Here is a 23,728-nt window from a genome sequence, read left to right on the forward strand (position 1 = left end):
TTTGATTTATCATTGCTTGTCCTGTAGTAACTACATCAAATAGTGTAATTTGATTTATCATTGCTTGTCCTGTACTAACAACATCAAATAGTGTAATTTGATTTATCATTGCTTGTCCTGTAGTAACTACATCAAATAGTGTAATTTGATTTATCATTGCTTGTCCTGTACTAACAACATCAAATAGTGTAATTTGATTTATCATTGCTTGTCCTGTAGTAACTACATCAAATAGTGTAATTTGATTTATCATTGCTTGTCCTGTAGTAACTACATCAAATAGTGTAATTTGATTTATCATTGCTTGTCCTGTAGTAACTACATCAAATAGTGTAATTTGATTTATCATTGCTTGTCCTGTAGTAACTACATCAAATAGTGTAATTTGATTTATCATTGCTTGTCCTGTACTAACTACATCAAATAGTGTAATTTGATTTATCATTGCTTGTCCTGTAGTAACTACATCAAATAGTGTAATTTGATTTATCATTGCTTGTCCTGTACTAACTACATCAAATAGTGTAATTTGATTTATCATTGCTTGTCCTGTAGTAACTACATCAAATAGTGTAATTTGATTTATCATTGCTTGTCCTGTAGTAACTACATCAAATAGTGTAATTTGATTTATCATTGCTTGTCCTGTAGTAACTACATCAAATAGTGTAATTTGATTTATCATTGCTTGTCCTGTACTAACTACATCAAATAGTGTAATTTGATTTATCATTGCTTGTCCTGTACTAACTACATCAAATAGTGTAATTTGATTTATCATTGCTTGTCCTGTAGTAACTACATCAAATAGTGTAATTTGATTTATCATTGCTTGTCCTGTAGTAACTACATCAAATAGTGTAATTTGATTTATCATTGCTTGTCCTGTAGTAACTACATCAAATAGTGTAATTTGATTTATCATTGCTTGTCCTGTAGTAACTACATCAAATAGTGTAATTTGATTTATCATTGCTTGTCCTGTAGTAACTACATCAAATAGTGTAATTTGATTTATCATTGCTTGTCCTGTAGTAACAACATCAAATAGTGTAATTTGATTTATCATTGCTTGTCCTGTACTAACTACATCAAATAGTGTAATTTGATTTATCTTTGCTTTGTCCTGTAGTAACAACATTTTGTTCATGTTTCGCCCCCCCCCCACGTGTGGTGAAATTTTATGTTCGTGGTCAGCTACATAGTTGAACACCCAGAAACTCTGTAATAACCTGTTCACTGTGAAAGACAAGGATCATTTTTTGTAATATGTTTTTCTATTTGTGTTTTGTATTATTGCATTGATAATATAATTGTGTTGCTGATTATGTAATTCTTTCCTCTATAAACACAGAGGAAACAAACAGTTACTGTGCACCTGCCTAGATACAGACTATGTTAGTGGTTCCCAAAGTGTGGATCGCAACCCCCTTGCAGGTAGTCGAAACTGATGATAGTGGTCACGAGATGATTTACAAAACACGCCTTATTAACATACACTACCGGTATATTTATTTTGTATTTAGAAACGTAGAGAATGTTGAACATAAAATGTAAGAATTGAAGCGTTGGCTGGAACAATGTTGTAAGTTACAAAATTTTCATTTGGCGTTTTTCCGTGTAATAATGTTGTATGCCATGTTACCTTGCTATACTCTTTGGCTTGCAACTGTCCATCAATGCACTACGTGGAATTTGTCCACTCAAAAGTTTGCTGCCCTATAAGAACAATGTTGTACGTGTACACATTTTTGCAGCTCCTGTAAATTTTACTAAATGTAACTTATAACGTTCCAGCCGACGCTTCAATTAATGTGATAAATGTGCCTTTTTTTCAGAAAGTGCTTCTCAAATCTGAATTCTGCAGTCAGTACACCCAATGTATCAAGTTCAAAGAGATTTCTCGCTTTTGTTTTGATGACAATCAGATACGAGAAACTTATTTTGCAAAAATAAGAGGTTCAAAATGGTACAGAAATTTAAGAGGTCCTTTAGCAAACTCACGGTATTCCTGCATTCTTTTCATGCAAAACTGGTCTAAGGTCCGCTACAAAAGTCTGGTTTCAACTTTCTATCGGTAGGATACTATCTCAATGAGATTTTTCTTCTTTTTTTTTTTTTTTTTTTTTATTATTTCATCCTGTTAAACCCAGCCTTCTAAAAATGGATTAAGTATCCATCTGGACTGTCGTAATTGTTTTTAGTTTCTTTCAGAAAACTGTGAAAAAGCTGTTTAAAAACTGTGCAAACTTAATTGTATCTCTGCAAAAGCAAACTCAGTGCCCTATTTGTCGAATCAATGTGATACGTAGCTTAATTTTCCATGAGTTCTTTACTACACTGAAATGTATCAAATTTACTTTTGTCAATTGATATTGACCATATATAAAGTATCTTTATAAATCTATTGATCTTATCTCTAGTTCTTAATATCTTTGCCTTGCAAACTACTATTCGAAGTGTTGAAGTGTTGGAAAAATATAATATCAGCAAGGAAGACCAATCTAAGAAGCCAAAGAGATTTGGAAAATAGGTATGCATATTCTGACTTCTCATCTTGCAGGTACCGGTACATTAGTTCTGCTGTTAACCTCTTACCGCATTCTGGGACAGATATGGCACATACCGGTTTTATATTCATGTAATTTATAATATAGGTATATAATATTTCAAACTGCATACTGGGACAGATATGGCACACGGTCAAGAATTGGATTTGACCATATGTGACATCAGTTGAGAAAAAAAGAACTACTTAAGTTATTTGAGTATTAAACCAGTGTGTGCAAGACTGTCCCATGCGGTAAGGGGTTAACTGGAAAAATTTTCAACACATTATCCCACGAAAGCCATTTTATTTCCTTTCACCAATAATAAAGAAGATTCTCATATAACGAATCTTTGTCTTCACAAATTTTGCTAAAAATACGAGATTGCAACGTTCTTTCTTTGATGGAATTTATCACTTTATATTGACCATTACCACAGCCCCACGAGGTTAATAGTTTGAAGCACTTGAAATGATGATGTTTACGTAATATTTCGTGTCACAGTATACAGACACGTGGAAATTATTAGACTCAAACGATAATATATATTATTCAAGTAACATTTATTCTAGAAAACTCATTTATTACACACTGTTTGCAACAATTAATGTTTCGTATGAAACCCTTTGTTGTTTACCATCAATTTTATGCGATTTGGCATGCTGTTCATGAGCTTTTCACATTGATTCTTGATGTCTTCGTCCCTGTACCATACTTGGATAAGTGCTTCTATGAGGTCCACCTTGGTGGTAATCATCGTTTTTTTTTAGTTTTCTCTTTACGATAGACCAAAGATTTTCAATTGGATTTCCGTCTGGGCTGATACCTGGCCAGGGAAGGACGTCTACATTATTTTCAGCCAGAAAATTAGTTACTGATCTGGCTTTGTGACAAGGTGCTCCATCCTGCATGAAGGCACATTCACCATCAGGGAACCAGCCCCTCATTTGTGGAAAAATTCGGGTTTCTAGGACTTTTTTTTTTTTGTACTGATCCTGTCGCATAGAGTCCTACAGAATTATTTTGTGGCCAGTAATTCATGATAATTATGAAAATGTAAAAAATGTGGTGCTGAGTCTAATAATTTGCACACGTCTGTACTGTACTTCTGTTTTAGTCATTCTATGGGTGATATTCACTGGTTTTGAGTAAATATCGTATTTTATTTAGAGGCATTTGTATTTTTTTGAAAATGGTAGTGGGGATCGCAAACAAAATTCTTGCCAGAAAAGTGGATTACGCCTTTGAAAAGTTTGGGAACCACTGAACTTTGTTAAGAGAGTGAAGGAAGTGAGAAGGCAGGCTATAATTGTCTGTGTTTAAAGTGAAATAGGACTTTGTTACTGACATTAATACTAACAAAAGGCAATTTTATGTGCATACTGTTTTTTTTGGGAGGGGGGGGCTTGTATCAGTGTAGTAGAGGCAAACTGGCAAGAGAATGTGCCCAGCAGTTTCCATGAACAATTATGAGTCTACAGAAGAAGAAGAATGTTTTAAGTATCCACGACAACTTGCAGTGTTTTTAGATTTCCATGAACACTACATCAGTTTGCATTAAGTTTTACCATTGCTTGACTAACTTTTAATGTTAAGTTTGATCAGCATAGTGACTGTTGGACAGTTTTTCTGGCCAGCTGAGCTATAGCATACTTTTTAAAAACATAAGCCATTGTATCGTTTAATGTAATGTATGTTGCTTCATTTAATCAAGGTTAACATACTTTATCTTTGTGGTTTAATGCAACATTTTTGAATCAGATTATGTTAGCATCATGTTATTCTTGTAAGATCAATAAATACTTTAATGTTTATATGAATCTTCATTGCTTGTATGATTATACGCGAAAACTCAGGTGTTTTCGCGTTATTTTTTTGCAACCCCCCAAACTCTTTGCAAGACCACATCCCCCTCCTCACCACACAGGGGATGCTTATGCATTGCATGTCAGGTTAGCATACTCAAATGGCGTTTCCTTCATTTTACAGGTTACATTTCTTTCGAATTGGTTAAGATAAATGCCAACCAGGATTTGAACCCAAGCCCACTAGTTTCGTAGTCAGACATGCAAACCACAACTTAGTAATGGTAGACCGGTGTCTCCTTGATACCATTATCAATTTTATCTCCCGATTTTTTAAGTCTTATTTAACAATGCTGTCTCGACTACTAGGTTATTTAGCATTGATGGAATTAGTGATATGAGACAGGACTCTCCACGAGATTAACTGATATTCGCACTACTGTTGGAGAAAATCTCGGAAAAAGTCCAAGGAGGTAATCAGCCTAAGTGGGGATCGAACCCACGACCGAGCATGGCTCTGGATCAGCAGTCAGTGGCCCCGAATTTTGTAAATGGCAAAATAATATTACGAGAGTATTTCAGTAAACAAAAGTTGTTTGTGTGAACTTATGCAACAATTGATTACATTTCCATAGAAAATGGCAGAATTGTAAAGATAGCAAGGCATAAGTTTTCAATTGAAAAAAAAAAAAGCATAGGTCGTCCAAAAAAAAAATGTGAGAAGTTAACATGGGGGGGGGGGGTCTCAGGCCCACAAAATATTTATTTTATTTTTTCTAATTATGCTGTTTTGTTTTATATCCACTAATTAAGACTTTAAATGTTATTTATTTGCTATAATTCAAGAAACATTACATAAAAGACTCAGTATTCATATAATTATTTTACAAAATAATGCAATTTTCCTGAAAATACACATTTTTGAACAAATATATGGGCACAAAAATTGTCTTATACTAATTTACCATAAACTAAATTCTTTTGCAAGGTTTCACGAATTGCAAATGCTGACAACTATCTGGCTATGTCTATGAACAGAAAATTTGAAAAGAAGTTCTCATAACAAGCAGGAAATTGTAATAAAAAGCCACCAACTGTTAACACCATTTTTGAGGAGAAATATCCATTTCAAACGTTCAAACAACGCTGAAAAATATAAATTAAAACTTTAATTTTCCGACCCTTTGTTTTAGCAACATGGGGGGATCTCTAAGGCCCATAAGTTTTTTATTATTATATTTTTAAATAATTTAAAATATTTTTCACATTTTGTCAGTTTACGGTTCAACTGATATATATATATTTTTAATTTGATTCGAAATACTTTATGAGTTAATAATGGAAAAACAACCAGTGGGCCTTAGAGTCCCCGTCCCCACCCGTTAGTGTTGCTGGGGTTAAAGTCGAACAGGCAATATTGGAAGAAGAATACATATAGGCCCCACTTAAGCCGTTGAATTTTAAATAAGCTACGTTAGATATCTTACATTTATTATACTTAAACCGTAAAATTTTATTTTATATAGGCATATATATATATATATATATATATATATATATATATATATATTTTTTTTTTATTTATTTATTTTAATCCGCTAAAAAAAAAATCTTTCGGCGTGGGGAAAACAACATTTTCCTTTGAGTACAGATGAAATGATTTATTTTATGTAGGTATTGGTTTTAAATTACATTCAAGGAAATGAACCGAAAGAACTTTATTGATTATGTGATGAATTCCATTTTTGAGTAATGAAAATATTGAAAACGTATGTGGCGCCACAAAACTGTTTTGTCGATTGTCCCACGGACATCTTCAAATATTTCGATTGGCGAAGAGCATTGCGCAGTTGATATTGTGCCAAGAGGCCTATATATATTATTAGTCCTCTATCCTCTTGTATTGTACTTAGGAAGGTGTGATTGTTCTCGGTATCTGACGATACTGGCTCTACGGATTGACATTGACAATTTCTTCCAGTCGCTGTAATTCCTATATCTTAAAAGTAAGTAAGCGGGATGTAGGCTATATAAGAGATAATCTTGTAAAAATTAATATTACGATAAGCCGCTTCGTTCAGTTACATGGAATGATGTGATTTACACTTCTGGCATTTTATTTAATATTTAAAAAGTCTAACAATGTAAATCCTCTTCACATTCTAGTTATAGTTATTCTCTTTTAAAGTTTTACGTAGTTTCGGACGTTAGCGTAATCGTAATGTTATGTTTACCGGTACTGCTTTGTGGCTATCGGAGTAGTATAGGTTAGCTTAATTTTATAGGGTTATTGCCGGGTTATGTTAGTTTAGATTATGATAGGTTATGTCAGGTTGCAATCGAAATTATGTTTTTACTATTTTTTTATTTGTGTTAGCTTTCGAAAGTCTAGCATAAAATCGTCGTTTGTAAAAAGAAAAGTTGGGAAATCGTGGAGTGGCCGTTCTCCAGAATTAAGTTTTTTTTTTTTTTTTTTTTTTTACTAGCTCTGAGGTAGTTCCCTTAGTATTCCACTTATAAACCTTGCATATACCAATCTGTGAGAGGTTAGGTTTGGTTAGTTTAGACATTTGGGTGAATGTAGAGTATCCAACGCCCACTGAATGAATATTTCACTTTTATCACTGCCAATGTTGCGCTATAATCGTATATGCAAAGTAGTCTATAACAAAAACCTAAACTAACCACACCTAACCTGTCAAAGAAGCAACAAGTTATACTAAATATGTGTAAAATTGGCCTATGTCTCTATAGTGGGCGGGACATAAGTAACATTGACCTAAAGGAAATAATTACACAAGTCTACTGCTATGGAGTAACGGTTAGCACATCTGACCTTGAAACAAGTGAGCCTAGGTTCAAATTATGGTTGGGATTTTTTCCGAGGTTTCCCCTCAACCAATGGAAGCAGAATTGCTGGGTAATTTTCGGCATTGGACCACGGGACTCATTTCGCCATCATTAATTCACATAGGCTATCTTAATCGTCATCATCCATACCAGAGCCAAGTTCACGGTGTTGTATGCTGTATTTGTACAAGAGTGCAGCCGTTTGGCTACCCAATAATTATTCACAGAATAGGAGTGGTAAGCACAATAAGTCTCAGGCTGCAGTGTAAGCCTTTGGGTCCCTCCTCCGTACAAGGAAAGAAAAACAATGAAACATTATTAAATGTAAAATTTACATTATTATTATTATTATTATTATTATTATTATTATTATTATTATTACTTACAAATGGCTTTTAAGGAAACCGAAGGTTCATTGCCGCCCTCACATAAGCCCGCCATCGGTCCCTATCCTGTGCAAGATTAATCCAGTCTCTATCATCATATCCCACCTCCCTCAAATCCATTTTAATATTATCCTCCCATCTACGTCTCGGCCTCCCCAAAGGTCTTTTTCCCTCCGGTCTCCCAACTAACACTCTATATGCATTTCTGGATTCGCCCATACGTGCTACATGCCCTGCCCATCTCAAACGTCTGGATTTAATGTTCCTAATTATGTCAGGTGAAGAATACAATGCGTGCAGTTCTGCGTTGTGTAACTTTCTCCATTCTCCTGTAACTTCATCCCGCTTAGCCCCAAATATTTTCCTAAGCACCTTATTCTCAAACACCCTTAATCTATGTTCCTCTCTCAGAGTGAGAGTCCAAATTTCACAACCATACAGAACAATCGGTAATATAACTGTTTTATAAATTCTAACTTTCAGATTTTTTGACAGCAGACTGGATGACAAAAGCTTCTCAACCGACTAATAACACGCATTTTCCATATTTATTCTGCGTTTAATTTCCTCCCGAGTGTCATTTATATTTGTTACTGTTGCTCCAAGATATTTGAATTTTTCCACCTATTATTATTATTATTATTATTATTATTATTATTATTATTATTATTATTATTCAAGAAAAAACCCACTTTCGATTTTTGCAGAAAAATTATTTAGGCCTAGGCCCTATATGCTGGCCAATTTTATCAACATAATCTCCTCAAAGTTAATTTTTTTATAAAGTACATATTTTAAAAGTTAAGTAATTTCCTAGAAGCTATCGATGTTCCTTATGTTGTTCTTGCACTTACCTTACTGTGTTGTATTCCTAGCGTCTTCCGAGTTGCATGCATATTCCTTAGCTGGATTTATTTTCGCGTGCACATTCCAGATCAAATCAAGAAGTTCCCTTCATGCTCTGGTTACACATCTTGCATATAGACCTACGAAGGTTAGGTTTAGGTAGTTTAGGTTTTTGTTATCCATGTCCGCTCATTCCCTACATGCACAGATATAATCTCACAGCCAAGATCGTGTCATGAGCTGAACGGGTAATGCATAGCTGAGACGTACATATTTCGTCTGAATGATTAATGATATTAGGGCTCTCTTTTGTAATGAGATCAGGGCTCTCTTTTGTTTCACTTTCTAAATTTATATGAGAGAACAGAAATATACAGTAAAGTAAGTTCAAAAACGACAGCTGGGTCAACCAAACCGCTTCGTAGCGTAATGGTAAAGCATCTGACTACAAACCGAAAAGTTATCAGTTCGAAACTCAGCGACTGCATATGTGGTAAGTTGAAATAGAAATATGTAGTGAAATTAAATATAATAAGATAAGTGATATGATGATAGAGACTGGATTAATCTTGCTCAGGATAGGGACCGATGGCGGGCTTATGTGAGGGCGGCAATGAACCTCCGGGTTCCTTAAAAGCCAGTAAGTAAGTAATAAGATAAGTGAAAGTAGGATAATAAAAGAGAAATACAGAGAGATAAGGTGAAAGGAAACAGAAGATGGGGAAAAAAGGGAGAGATAATAGAAACAAAAAATTGTATTTTAATTTCTTGTTGACAAACACAATTTAATGTAAGTGCAAAAACGACCACTGGAACATGGACAGCTTCTAGGAAATTACCTAAAGTTAAAATAAAATTATTATCCAGGTAACTCAGTTGGTAGAGCAGTTGGCTACGGAGTGAAAGGTCCGGGGTTCGATCCCAGGTGGTGACAGGATTTTTTTCTCGTTGCCAAACTTTCAGAACGGCCCCAAGGTTCACTCAGCCTTCTATAAAATTGAGTACCGGGTCTTTCCCGGGGGTAAAAGGCGGTCAGAGCGTGGTGCCGACCATACCACCTCATTCTAGTGCAGAGGTCATAGAAAGCATGGGGCTCTACCTCCATGCCCCCCGTGCCTTCATGGCATGTTACCGGGATACCTTTACCTTTTTTTACCTTTTACACTAAAAAATACAGGGTGTTTCCGGGCTGGTGTTACTAAGTTTCAGGGATGATGGGGAAGGGCTCATGTATCAATTTGAGATAAGGAACCTGGTCCGGAAATGACCGAGTCCAAAGTTATAAGCAAAAATAGTTGTGTGGAAATGGAATTGTAATTGTAATTTGGCACCACATGCCCTCCTTCCCTTAACCTTTGGAACACTCGTGGAAAGATGGTATGGGCCGGATGTCTCCTACGTGGGTACTTGTCCCGATATAATCTGTGAGCTTGTCTACTGTTCCCATTGGCTCATCTGTATTCGAAAATCATGTCTGCTTATTCCGCTCTCATGTTCCTCCATTTCACTAGGACTGATCGACTGGACACTGCAACTTGTACACATACACTGCTGTCTACAGACGTACATATCAGGACCGACCATGTCCGTTACACATTACGCTATCTGCATTGCTTTAATGTAGTTTCCTGTCCCCATCCCTCAGACAGCGCACTGAATGGAATACTGTAAGTAGACAACGTAAACAACGTCAGATGAATACAGTATGTGTAAGATGTACAGATAAATACACATAAATAAGGTGTATAGAGGAATAAAATTATTTCATTTCCACACAACTGTTTTTTCTTATAGCTTTCGACTCTGTCATTTCCGGATCAGGGTTGCTCATCTCAAATTGATATAATGTGTCCATAATCCCTGAACACTACCCCGGAAACACCCTGTATATACAGTATATATTTTTTTTAACTGAAAATGAGGTCATTTAGGATATATATTCAAAATTCAAATTATGGCTCTGTTGTTAAATTGTACGCATGTTAAATATTCTGTAAGCCAACGATTTCTTTTATTTTTTTTTAGTTCTTTGAAGTGTGTGACATATTTTGTGGTAGTAGCTACATTTTGAAAAGTAAAACAATAAAAAAAAGGTCTATATACATATAATAACACACACTAATTCCTTGTGTTGTACTAGTAGTGATATTGTAAAATCCTTATTTACTTACTTACTGGCTTTTAAGGAACCCGCAGGTTCATTGCCGCCCTCACATAAGCCCGCCATTGGTCCCTATTCTGAGTAAGATTAATCCAGTGTCTATCATCGTATCCCACCTCCCTCAAATCCATTTTAATATTATCTTCCCATCTACGTCTCGGCCTCCGTAAAGGTCTTTTTCCCTCCGGCCTCCCAACTAACACTCTATATGCATTTCTGGATTCGCCCATCTGTGCTACATGCCCTGCCCATCTCAAACGTCTGGATATTGTAAAATCCTTCGATATATATTTCAACTAGACTGTGACTATAATTAACACTTTATAGTAAGGGAGATGTTGCACCTTGAATCACTTTTCACGTTTTATTTTTTTTTTTAATTTTGGGAAATAAAATTTTTTAAATGACAAAATGCTTGAGATAATAATTGAAGATTCCTTTATATCTTCCTACAGTATTTTCCTGTTGTATTGATCTATTAAGGATGAAAAAAATAAAATGAAGAGATATGTAAAGTGTACCTTGGAGCATTGGAAGATAGAATATAGGTGGAAATATAGCTGTAAAAACTCACAATAATTTTAAAAATTGTGTTTTCCATCATTTGCAGGCTTCTCTGATCGAGATTTTACATTCTGGAGGAGCCATAACTGCTCCAACAGCTTTCTTCAAGGCATTAGGATCAATTGGGGCCCTCTTGACTCAGATCTACTTCGTGGCATGATCTTAAAAGAAAAACAAAATCCAATAGCATCATGTACTTTGAAACATGTTCCATGGTACAAGATATTTTGTGTTTCAAGGTACAAGGGGGTGCATGTTTAAACAAAGCTAGAGATGAGAATGAATAATGAAAATTAACATACGTATTTACTCACCAGATGGTAGGGAACATCTTCTACTTGTTTGATAGTTACAATTTGGTTTCATGTTAGAAAACATATGACAATGAACGAAATATTTACTTTTGGTACCACATTTCCTGTTTTATTGATATACATATTATGAACAGTACAATTTTGGAATACAATTTCTCGCACACATTAAAACTTACAAAAAGAATATAAAGAACATAATTACAAAAGAAACAAGAGAAATAGAAATAAAATAATACAAGCAATATAAAAAGGAGATACAGTAGTATTAACAAAATTTGAGACCAAATGAGCAGCGCTCGTGTTCGGTCGCAGTTCAGATATAATATTAAAATAAAAATAATAATAATAATAAAAATAAATAAGTAAAATAAAATAGGAACTAAAATTTAAATTACAGCGGCAATGGAATTATATAATATAATATTAACACTAGAGAAGAATAATATCGCACGTGAAAAGTAGGACTAATATATATATTTCAAAATTATAGAATACAAATATAATATAGGTTGATTAATTCATATACATAGGCTATAAATTTATTTAATCAAATTGAAGATATTAACACGTTTCTAATTTTCTTGTTATATGTTAGTGGGTTACATGTTAGAAGTTCTGGGTGTAATTTAGTTAAAGCATTGTACAACCGAGGGCCAAAATTAATGCTATGCTTTAGACCAACAGATGTGAGACATTTAGGTTCTACTAATGTTGAATTAATATTTCGTCTTGTGTCATAATTGTGTGTCTGTAATACAAACTTATTACGATTTTTATGATAAAATTTTAACAGCGTATACTTATAAATTTGTTCAATATTAAATACATTAAATTCAGAATAAATTAATTTAGTTGGATAATCGAAACGTTTCTTCAAACAAATTTTAATTATTCGTTTTTGTAGTAAATTTAACGGACTAAGATTAATTTTTGTACTTCCACCCCAAATAATTATACCATATTGAATGATAGACTGAATAATGGCCAAATAAACATTTCGTAGAACTCTAATGGGTAAGTAGCATCGAAGATTAACGAATTTATAAATTGTTTTACGAAGCCTCTTACAAAGATAAGTAATGTGATGAGGCCATTTTAAATTCTGATCAATAATGGTACCCAGATATTTGACATACATACCAGAAAAATTGTTTTGTCCACAGAACTCACTTTGTAAAAAATCAAACTAGAATTATGACCAGAGCTACCTAGTGGCTTTCTCTACAGTCTACTTCAGTTTGAGTTGGCTAGGTAGCAGAAAAAATCAGAAACAAAAAAATGTTTCAAGGTACACTATGCTCAAGGTAAAACAGTCTCCACTACTATTAAGAATTTTTTGACATGTTCCATATTCTAGCTGTGAAGTGATGTACGAATACCATGGAACGTAAATAAATACAATACAATACGCAGAAAGTATTCAATTTGTACTAATGATTCTTGGGAACATTAATACTATTAATAGAAGATTGCTGTATAGAAAAAATTAAGTCTGTATCTTAAAAAAATGTAGAAAATAGAAATTTCACTCATTTCATCTTTCAACTGCTCTTTGACTCCCCAGATGGCCGTGGTCCCCTGGTTGAGAATCAATGTTCTATTGTACATCTTAGGGCAGGGTGAGCTGCATTATCATAAAGTGAGGAAAAGTGGGGGTCTCATCATTAAAAACATTGATTATTCATTTCTGTGGAGTGTGTGACAGTTCTTTAGAAAGGTAAAACTTTGATCCCGCTACACACCATACTCAAGAGAAAACTTATTTAAATCATTAAAAAACCCCAAAATTTTAGTGCATCATTCTAGACACTGTGATCACTGTGAAAGCGATAAACCCATCCAACCTGCCCCCATATACTTTATTACCAAACCAATGATTTTCTCCGACATATTCACACTAAATAGTCACTTATTCCAGTGGTCTAATTTCGTGACTCAGAGAATTTGACTCCCTATATGTGGGTAAACAAAGACATATTGTACATCAGAAAGAACTTGTACTAATGAAAATGAAAACTTTTTGGTGTGGACGCACCATTATTCATGTTTATATGTTCACAGAATGGCGAAACCACATGCTGTATATGAACTCAGTGTGAGGGTGAAGACTCTGGAAGAACAGGTGGCGCTGTTGTTACCACTTGTGGAGGAAGTCAGAATCTTGAGGGAACGGTTAGACACCCAATCCATACCCAGCCTGGAATGTGAAAAATTTAAAGGAGACATGGGGTTGAAAGAGGAGATTGAAATTCTGAAAAACAAACTGAAAATGAAAGAATACGAGCTACAAAACAAGGACGAAGAACTCAGGAAAATGGAAGCAAAGCGGGTTCAACAGAAAGTGGTAAGTGTGAGCTGTTGCCATGGTTACAGTAGTGAAGGACACAACTCAGATCGTACCAGCTGAAGGTGAAGCTGTAATCAGCTGGAGACGAATGAAGACCGTTTTTTGATAAGCGAAGTGTTTATACAGGGTGTCTCAAAAGTAACTCATAATTTCAATTAAAAATGGAATGAGGGAATTTTGGACAAACAGTGCAGACACGTCAAATACATCTAAAAAGGAATATTTTCATAGAAGCAAAATATTTTTGCGAGTATTGTGCGAGTTGTGACTTCGAGGACATTTTTAAATGGCACTCTGCTCTATAATATTCTTTTAATATCATCTGAAAGAGCATATTCATTTGTTTTGTACAGAAGTGTTATGGTTACTATGTTGTTCTTGTTTAGTCAACTGTCTGAAAACAGGTCTCACAAGTGATACTAGCAACTAGGCCGGAGATAATGGGGTAGGGTGGCCAGTTCCTTTCCCCCTCCATTGCATACATCGCTGACTAGCTACATATTACACTAGTCAGACTTCAGATGCATACAAACAATTGTTCTTCCTCTGACACATATCATCAAGTGAGATGTACTGCCTGATAATTAAGGAGCAGATTTCTATGTAATTAAATATTATTTTTGCGTGTGATAAAACACAATTAGCAAAGTTAAAAATTCCGAACATGAATTTTATTTCACATAAAAACACATATTTTCACAAAACAATTATGTAAATACATATTTTCAGGAAATCTATTATAAACACATAAATCTTTGAGTTTTTTTACTTAAATAATTTTTTTACAAGAACTTTTAAACATTTTAAAACTAAATCAATTATGTCACTCAGAAGTACGTTATCTTTTTAAGAATTTTTGGTTGCTTCATGTTTCTAAGCGCTGTGTGGTGTATCCGTGATCCATTTTTGTAATAGTATCGCCGCAAGTTCTGAGAACTGCTAGGCAGCATATCAGTGTTATTATTAGAGAAAAAATTAACGTGGACAAGGAGGAGAGATCTTGCAACACATAATTAGGAATGTTTATTGTTGCTGAAGATGATTTCATTCCACGCTTTGTTTGTGAAACACAACAGATAAGAGCTCGGGTATGAACATTATTTAATTTAAACAAATCTCTCGCCTCTCGTTCATGTCTATCAAGTAAGGCAATATGTCTTGATGTGATTCCCTGTTATCGGGCTTCGTCAATCGATATCCTTCAAGATATACTGAAAGATGGTTGTTTAAAAAACGATTTGGCTTTCCTATTAGCAAATCTAAGCATTTTGTGTGACACCATAAAAAAAAAAACTCGAAACATCCAAAAACCTGTTGTCTGAAACAGCGAGGTGCGTGCCGTGAAAATTAAACTAGACTCGCTACCAGGTTCAGAAGTACAAGTACTAAGGGACAAATTCCAGAATGTGTTTGGGAAAAACAGTAGATATAAAAAAATGTGTAAAGTTGCTCAAGTATTGGAGGGTGTGCCTGTAGGTGAAATTGACGGTGTTTGTGTTTGTGACATTCCTCTCTTTAAATATGCACGTCTGACATCCTGTGATGTGGAAAGATCGTTTTCACAGTATAAGTCGTTGTTCAGAGATAATCGGCATGCATTTGTTATGGAGAATTTGGAGATGACCTTTGTTGTTCACTGCAATTCTCGGCAAACTACTAGCACAGTCTACTATATACAGTCGCGAAGCTTGAGGTGATTTTTTGCAAATCTCGTGATAAAGCGCTCCAAGCGGTTAGCAACTAGAAACAATAGACTGTCCACGGTCGACTTTGGACTGTGTCGTATTTCCATCGAGTGCTAGCTCTTTGCGTATTTCACATTGATGCTTGTGAAATATTCGTTATTGGTTGTAATGAAAATGTTAATGGCTAAAATACAATAATTGGAATAATAATATTTTACTAGAGACGTAGAAAAATTAAGTTCGTTTTAATGAAATTTATTGATCACGTTTTATTTTCAATTCTGGTGGGATTATTATTGCTTAGGCCTACTTTTTTTTTTCAAAGGATATGTTTTTAATTATAGCTGTTAATTTTGTTGTTATTTTTATTTTTTACTTTACTAGAGTCTTAGAAAAAGTCTGTTACAATAAAATTTATTGATCACGTTTTATTTCCAATTCTGGTGTGATTATTATTGCTTAACCTCATCCCACTTTGTTAACTACGTAAGCCTACACTACAAGTACCGGTACACGTAAGTTACTCCATTAATTCATATTTCCATTATTATTGTTGTAAAGGGAAATGCAAATTAATATTTATTGGTTTCATAGTTAATTATCGCTATAATCTTGAATGAGTGAAGCGATTATAGTAAATTTCAGTTCGTTTTGCACAAACAAAAATAATATTAACCTATTTCTTGCAGGTATCTTCGAGTTTATGGTGGAATTTAATATACTTCATTAAAATAATAAATTAACTTTATGCATTTAATATTTCAATAATGGAAGAAAGGTGTTAATTTTTCCAAAAGAACACGACAACGAAAGTGTAACATATTTTGTCGTCTGCTAGGAGAGAGATCTGCGATGATGGGGCGATAGTAGCGATCCTAGCGGCGGGCAACTACCCATGTTTGCATTTTTACTACATATTGAGCTTCGCGACTGTATATAGTAGACTGTGCTACTAGCATTCAAGTGTGGTTGGTGAGTACCTAGTAACATTTTTTTTTTTCCAAGCTAAGTAAGGTATTTTTGTCATATTTAAAAGAAATATTTTTTTGTTTTTAGCAAATATTTTCGTACTTTTTAGCACATAAAAAATAAATATATTTAAATTTTTAAGCACATAAAAATCCTCTCCCTACTGATAATAGATGTACATATCAACCAGAACCTCAATCAGAGGGAGGTTACTATGGTAACAATTTTATTGTTAATATATTTTGCAAGTCCTTACATTGTGAAAGGAGTTTTATTGATGAAATCAACATGAAACAGTGTCTGACATGTCATTGTTCTCTGAATTTCGCTTCTATTCTACTCGCAGTTGACAGAGAAATAAGTGGCCGATTTGGATGAGTTTCGTTAAAAAGTGTGCGCATCTCTTGTGTACGTCTTCTGTTAACAAATCCTATTATCATCGATCTCCATTTGCTTTTAAGTTTATTACTGTACTTAATCCATTAATTGTATTACACAGAAGATTAATAAAAATTTGTCTAACCAAAAATATGTATTACCCAACAAATTTAATGCATAGAGATTTTAAAGTATTAACTATTGAAGAAATTTATAAATTTAGTTTACTAACTCACTACCACAGAAGTCAAATAAAACCTAAATCTAATCGACATGAATATCGTACTCGAAGACAAAAGTCTATTTTCCCATTAATTGAGCATAAATGTCATACAAGTGCAGCTCTTAAACATGGTGCTAGTTTCGGCCCAAGACTTTATAATAAAATTACAAACCGTTTTCCAAATTTTGTATTTTAAAATTGAACCTTTTAAAAAAGAAATTTATAAAATTATTCATGTTTTTATTGAATATCACTGGCTTCTATCTGATTGTCAATTTATATTAAATGTGTTTTCTCTTTCTCTCTCTCTCTCTCTCTCTCTCTCTCTCTCTCTCTCTCTCTTTTTCTCTTGTGTGTTATTTATTGGTTTGAATTAAGTTACTTACTGTATTTAGTAAACTGTCCTTGTAAATTTTATGTTATATTATTGGCTAAGACCACACCGTACACGAGCCTGGCTCTTACAGTAGTGGCTAGAAACATTTTTGTTTTATAATTTTAATTTGTACTCACTAGCTAGCTAGTTAAATAATTTAATTAAATTTTCAATGATAGGGCTCTTAACATGTCATTATTTGCACCAACACTATGAGCAGGTTCATAGGTAATTTTAGTACTACTGGTACTGTCTATATTTGTGTGTATGTAAATCATTTCATTAGTCTATGTCTTTTCACGCCATGATAATGGAACACATTTAGGATCTATTATACATTCCAATACCAGACATTGAAACTATTTTCTTATGTGATGTCTGTGTTAATGACGTACTTTGTGTTGTGTCATTAGTTATTCTTTGTACTGTTATAGGATAGGAGTCTGTTTGTTCAGAAAGCAGTGGATTTGAGTTTTTAGGTTTTCGATGTTTGTGTAATTAATTTTATGCTGGTCTGAGTGGATTTTAGAATTTTATTTGATTGCTGTGCTATTCGAGAACGTTTATTACGATTGTTGATGTAACGGGACTGACATCTGTTAATATGTCTTAGTCTCATTTGCGTTTCATTGTACTTACTTACTGGCTTTTAAGGAACCCGGAGGTTCATTGCCGCCCTCACATAAGCCCGCCATTGGTCCCTATCCTGAGCAAAATTAATCCATTCTCTGTCATCATATCCCACCTCCCTCAAATCCATTTTAATATTATCTTCCCATCTACGTCTCGGCCTCCCTAAAGGTCTTTTTCCCTCCGGCCTCCCAACTAACACTCTATATGCATTTCTGGATTCGCCCATAAGTGCTACATGCCCTGCCCATCTCAAACGTCTGGATTTAATGTTCCTAATTATGTCAGGTGAAGAATACAATGTGTGCAGTTCTGTGTTGTGTAACTTTCTCCATTCTCCTGTAACTTCATCCCTCTTAGCCCCAAATATTTTCCTAAGCACCTTATTCTCAAACACCCTTAACCTATGTTCCTCTCTCAAAGTGAGAGTTCAAGTTTCACAACCATACAGAACAACCGGTAATATAACTGTTTTATAAATTCTGACTTCCAGATTTTTCGACAGCAGACTGGATGATAAAATTTTCTCAACCGAATAATAACAGGCATTTCCCATATTTATTCTGTGTTTAATTTCCTCCCGAGTGTCATTTATAATTGTTACTGTTGCTCCCAGATATTTGAACTTCTCCACCTCTTCAAAAGATAAATCTCCAATTTTTATATTTCCATTTCGTACAATATTCTCGTCACGAGACGTAATCATATATTGCGTTTCATTGTGGGATAGCTAAATGGCATGAGGCCGAGGTATTTGACAAGGTTAGTTGATTAGTTGAGGGGATATGTAAGTGACATGAGGCGGAGAATGAGAAAAGGTTCGAATGATTTAATTACGTCCCCCCCCCCCCGTGTGTAGTGTGGGGAGATTTCGAAGTTGTATGTTACTTTGTTCTTACAAAATGTGTAGCATAGGTATATTATTATGATTTACTGCAATTTATAATGAGTTTATGGAACAGATGCATTATAGGACCCAACCTAAATATAAGAATATGCAAAGCCACAAAAAAAAAAAGGTCAACGGAAGTACCGTTTCGATCAATTAAATTATCGATCTATATCATTTTTATTAATGAATTTAAATACTATTATAGTCACAATCATGCCATGGTATGAAAGAAAAATTTCACAACCTCGAGCGGGAATCGAACCTGCGACTTCCTGTCCTCCGGTCAGGCGCTCTACCACTGAGCTATCGAGTTCGTCTCACGCCAAAGGCTTGGAATTATCCTTTCATACTGGCGACTCTGTTATAGAGTACTGTCCATAGTGTCTGATCTAGTCAGCACTGCTTATGGGTGGAAAGAAACTTTACAAATGTAATCTTCATCTTACGATGTTTGGTGACGTATACACGTCCGTTGATGTGACATATTAATGAATTAAATACTATTATAGTCTCGATAGCTCAGTGGTAGAGCGCCTGACCGGAGAACAGGAAGTCGCAGGTTCGATTCCTGCTCGAGGTTGTGAAATTTTTCTTTCATACCATGGCATGATTGTGACTATAATAGTATTTAAATTCATTAATATGTCACATCAACAGACTTGTATACGTCACCAAACATCGTAAGATGAAGATTACATATTTATTAATGTTGCCAACCAACAAATATTGTTGTAATTAGTTTGATTTTAATCATGGCGGCAATTTCGAATGCTATAGTTAAATAACAAGAAGAAATGGATCAAATTCTTCCTGTTGGCTTAAAATGTAAGTCTAGAATTTGAGATTATGGAATTATAAAAAGAACCTTTTTACTTGCTTTATCCATGAATACAGATATGTTCTATTGTTTTTTATGTGATTGTGGTTTATTTAAGAGTGAAATGTTCCGCGAAGCATGTAATTCCGGGATGAGTTTGAAGAAATGTAAAAGTAAACGAGATGCACTCATGTGGAGATGTCATCGGAAATTACAAGGTATTAAATGATAGACACAGGAACGCTGTATCATAGTGCTTTGTGAAATCACTTGGATAACTGAGAAAATGAAACGGAACATCTCCACTGAGGTCCATGGTAAAATGATAATTTTACATCAATTTTTTATTTAAATTTTTTGGTCCAGGGAAAATACTAGTAAAAATGTGTTTTTGGAAAGACTATTATTTTCCCAGGACTAAAAATGCAGCATAAATGGAGTAAAATCAGTATTTTACGTGGACCATATTAAATTTGTGGTAAAATATTTTAAGTTTAAAGTTTACCTTTAGTTTCTTTCTTTAACTTTATTTTGAATAAAATATAATATATTGTATAATAAAGGTGACTAATATGCGCTTAATTTCATTGTTGTTAGTTTTATTAAATGATACATATTTGTAGTATGCTTTAGTTTTGTTAGGATGGCATACTTGATATAATAATCGAAACTATACCTGTACAATATACAATCAATACTATGGAATACTCAGGGTGGGTCCTATAATGCATCTGTTCCGAGTTTATGATATCAGTTGGAGGTTAAAATGTCCATTTCAATACATCCGCAAACAGAAATGTCTACTAGCAAAATGTCCACTTACATAAATGACCTCAATAGAATAAACGATTGGGCAATAGCCAACAAAATGAAAATAAATTCTCTAACGAGCAAAGCCATCAGCTTTACAAGGAAAAGAAATAAAATAGTCTCATCGTATACGTTAGGGGGTGAAACCATTCCGGAAGTTAACAAATGTAAATACCTCGGAATAACATTTAGCAGCGATCTCGGCTGGGGGGAACATGTTACAGACACAGCGGGAAAGGCATGGAGAGCGTTACACTTTGTGATGAGGGTACTAAGAAAAGGTTCTGACAAATCCAAAGAGATTGCATATAAATCACTAGTACGTCCAGTAATGGAATATGATGCTGCATGTTGGGATCCTTACAGATTAGAACATATTAAGACACTGGAAAAGATTAAAAAACGGGCTCTTAAGTGTTGTCGGAAAAATTCACCATTAAAATGGGACACAATGGACGGACAGGAGAACGTAAATTCGATTATGCGCACTGTTCAAAACATACAGAGGGGCGCCTGCCTGGAGAGAAATAAAAAATAGGTTGCAGCCACCAAATTACTCTTCAAGGAACGACCACTCATATAAATTGAGGGAAAGAAGGCAGAGGACGGACACTGGAAAGTTTTCTTTTCTCAATCGTACTATCAGGGACTGGAATGCTTTACCTGCAGACTTACTAAAGGCTTTACCAACAACCAAAAATGCATTTAAAAATAGGCTTAAGGACCTTACTAATAGACGGTAATTATACACAGTATTTAAAGGTGTAAATGATATGTTGTTATTGAAGTGTTGTATCAGTGAAGAATTATGTTGTGTCAGTGAAGTGTGTTGTATCAGTGAAGAAGTATGTCGTGTCAGTGAAGTGTGCTGTGTAAGTGAAATGTGTTCCTGTCAGTGAAGCTTTATAGTTTATAGTGGCAGTGCAAAGAATTTGAACAGTGAAATGTTTTTGAAGTGTTAGTGAAATCAGGATAGAATCAGTGAAATGTGTCGTAGTTCCAGTGCAGTGAGTGAGTTGACAGCGAAATGAGTGTAATGTTGAAAGGTACTTGTGCAGATATGAACATATCATACTCGTGGGTTTTAGTTCGATCTTAGTTTTAAGATACAAATTAGAATATTTCAAATGTTATTTTAAGTGATCGTTTCATTTAATTTAGTACATTCCTTGTTGTTGTTGTTATTATTATTATTATTATTATTATTATTATTATTATTATTATTATTATTATTAGTATTATTATTATTAATTGTATTTTTAATTAATAAGTTTATTATTGTCATTATTGAGTGTAATTAGTTACCACTGCCACTGGGTATATACCCATTGCAGTGTGAATAAATACATACATAAAATTAGATGTCCACTTGGATTATCTACATTTATGTTATCCATATCAGCATTGGTCACACATCTCGCATCACAGGTGCTTCTTTCCACACACCTCCAATATAACTTATTACCATTTTTGCTTTTTGAATGAAAGTGATACGAAAAGCCATTGTGTACTAGAATGTTTTTCCTTTTTGGTGATCTTATAATTTCAGCCATTCTGTCACTCTTGATTTAAAATTTGGTACGTCGCTTAGCAATCTCAATAAAACATTTTATATTGCAGTCTTTCACCTGGTTACTGCTTCTGTAAAACAATTATTATGGGTTTTTATGGCCATTTTTGAATGCTGACTTTTTTATATTGAACATTTTGTTGTGGACGTTTTGCTAATGTATATTTTTTACTGGACTTTTTTCCTTGGACATTTTGCTGTTGACCTTTTTGTTTCTGGTCATTTTTCCTCTGGTCATTTTGATGTGGACAATTTAACCTGGAAGCATGATATCGCTATTTACAAATTTATTAATTTGTTAACAGTATCATTATATTTCCTTTGAATGTGCCACCCAAAATCCCTGGTTTTCAATGCGGTCCTCTAGCATCTTTTATTGGTGATATTTCCATCTTGTGATTAATCGTCATGTGATGTCATAATTTTTGTGTAATGTACTGGTATCATAATGTACACTATTCCTCACAAAACACAAAGAGTGTAAATGAGAAAGCCTGTCTCACCTTTGTGTTCTCATTGATTAGTGATAGCCATACCGACACTAATATATTGACAGACATAATTCAGATAACATTCGTTTGTTTCGTAGGAAGCAGAGCAGAGGTACCAGCAGATTGTGAAGTTGTTCAAATCAGTTCCTGGCAAAGACTTCGATAGAGCAACAGCTGCTGCTAGAAATGGCAATGCTGCCGCTATGCAGTTCCTGGTTGACACTCAAATTGACATTGAAGAGACAGACAGTAACAAGAAGACTCTGCTGCAATTGGCATCAGAAGCAGGACACACGGACACAGTGCAGGTTCTTCTGAATGCGGGTGCCCATGTGAATGCTGCAAAGAGGGATGGAGCGAGTCCTTTGAATTTGGCAGCAGAAGGCGGCCACGTGGAAGTGTGCAAGGTGCTGCTTGAAGCCCGGGCACACATGAAGAAGAGGGGAGTAGAGAAAAGTTTGAGTGCGCTGCATTGTGCTGCACGTGGGGGCGATGTGAAAGTGTGTTATTTGATGCTTGCTAATGGCGCTGAGGTGAACGCACAAGATCATGACATGTGGGACACTCCACTGCATATGGCAGCACGAAAAGGTCACATTTTGGTGGTGCGCTTCCTATTAGATCATGGTGCTGACATAAACATGAAAAATTATAGTGGGAAGACACCTGCGGATTGTGCTCGTAGTGAGAACCAGACAGAAATAATTGACATCCTGACTCCAGCTGTGTAATTCCAGTTATCAGCTGTAACATACCGTGAGTGAGGTGAGATTGATTAGTTTTGTTCTACTCTTAGCTATAATTTTTGCGAAAATAGAAGTAAGTAACTCTGTAACATACATGTATATTAACCTCAAATGGTTCGCTAATTATTTGTTATTTAAATATATATATTTTATCTAATGCAGCTTAAAACTTGAACATTTAAACTTCATTACATCAATACAGTCGAACCTCCATACAATGAAAACCAACATCATAATAATCCTGTCGCTATGATAAATTGAACGCGGTATCATACAGTGGCAGTTGCGAAATGGCTCTAAAAGATTGTATAGGTTTTGC

At 34.6% G+C, this 23,728-nt stretch overlaps 2 protein-coding genes and 1 non-coding gene across 3 annotated transcripts in view; all 3 read left to right on the top strand.

Moving 5' to 3' along the window:
* The first annotated feature begins 6,201 nt into the window (after nucleotides 1-6,201).
* LOC138712515 (26S proteasome non-ATPase regulatory subunit 10-like) lies at nucleotides 6,202-23,578 on the top strand. The gene is made up of 3 exons (XM_069844404.1): nucleotides 6,202-6,360; nucleotides 13,537-13,819; nucleotides 22,762-23,578. The coding sequence occupies exons 2-3, from the start codon at nucleotides 13,538-13,540 to the stop codon at nucleotides 23,392-23,394; spliced, it is 915 nt and encodes a 304-aa protein (XP_069700505.1). The 5' UTR covers nucleotides 6,202-6,360; nucleotide 13,537; the 3' UTR covers nucleotides 23,395-23,578.
* On the top strand, nucleotides 19,484-19,555 carry TRNAS-GGA (transfer RNA serine (anticodon GGA)). Its single transcript has one exon. It is a non-coding gene; the product is annotated as a tRNA-Ser (tRNA).
* The window catches only part of LOC138712471 (ankyrin repeat domain-containing protein 29-like), a 37,201-nt gene continuing 36,760 nt past the window's right edge, over nucleotides 23,288-23,728 (top strand). The window contains exon 1 of the mRNA XM_069844343.1: nucleotides 23,288-23,428. The gene's annotated coding sequence lies outside the window, so the exon portion shown is untranslated. The remainder of the gene's footprint in view (nucleotides 23,429-23,728) is intronic.

This window comes from Periplaneta americana, chromosome 2 (genome assembly GCF_040183065.1).
Source record: "Periplaneta americana isolate PAMFEO1 chromosome 2, P.americana_PAMFEO1_priV1, whole genome shotgun sequence".
NCBI classification, from domain to species: Eukaryota; Metazoa; Arthropoda; class Insecta; order Blattodea; family Blattidae; genus Periplaneta; species Periplaneta americana.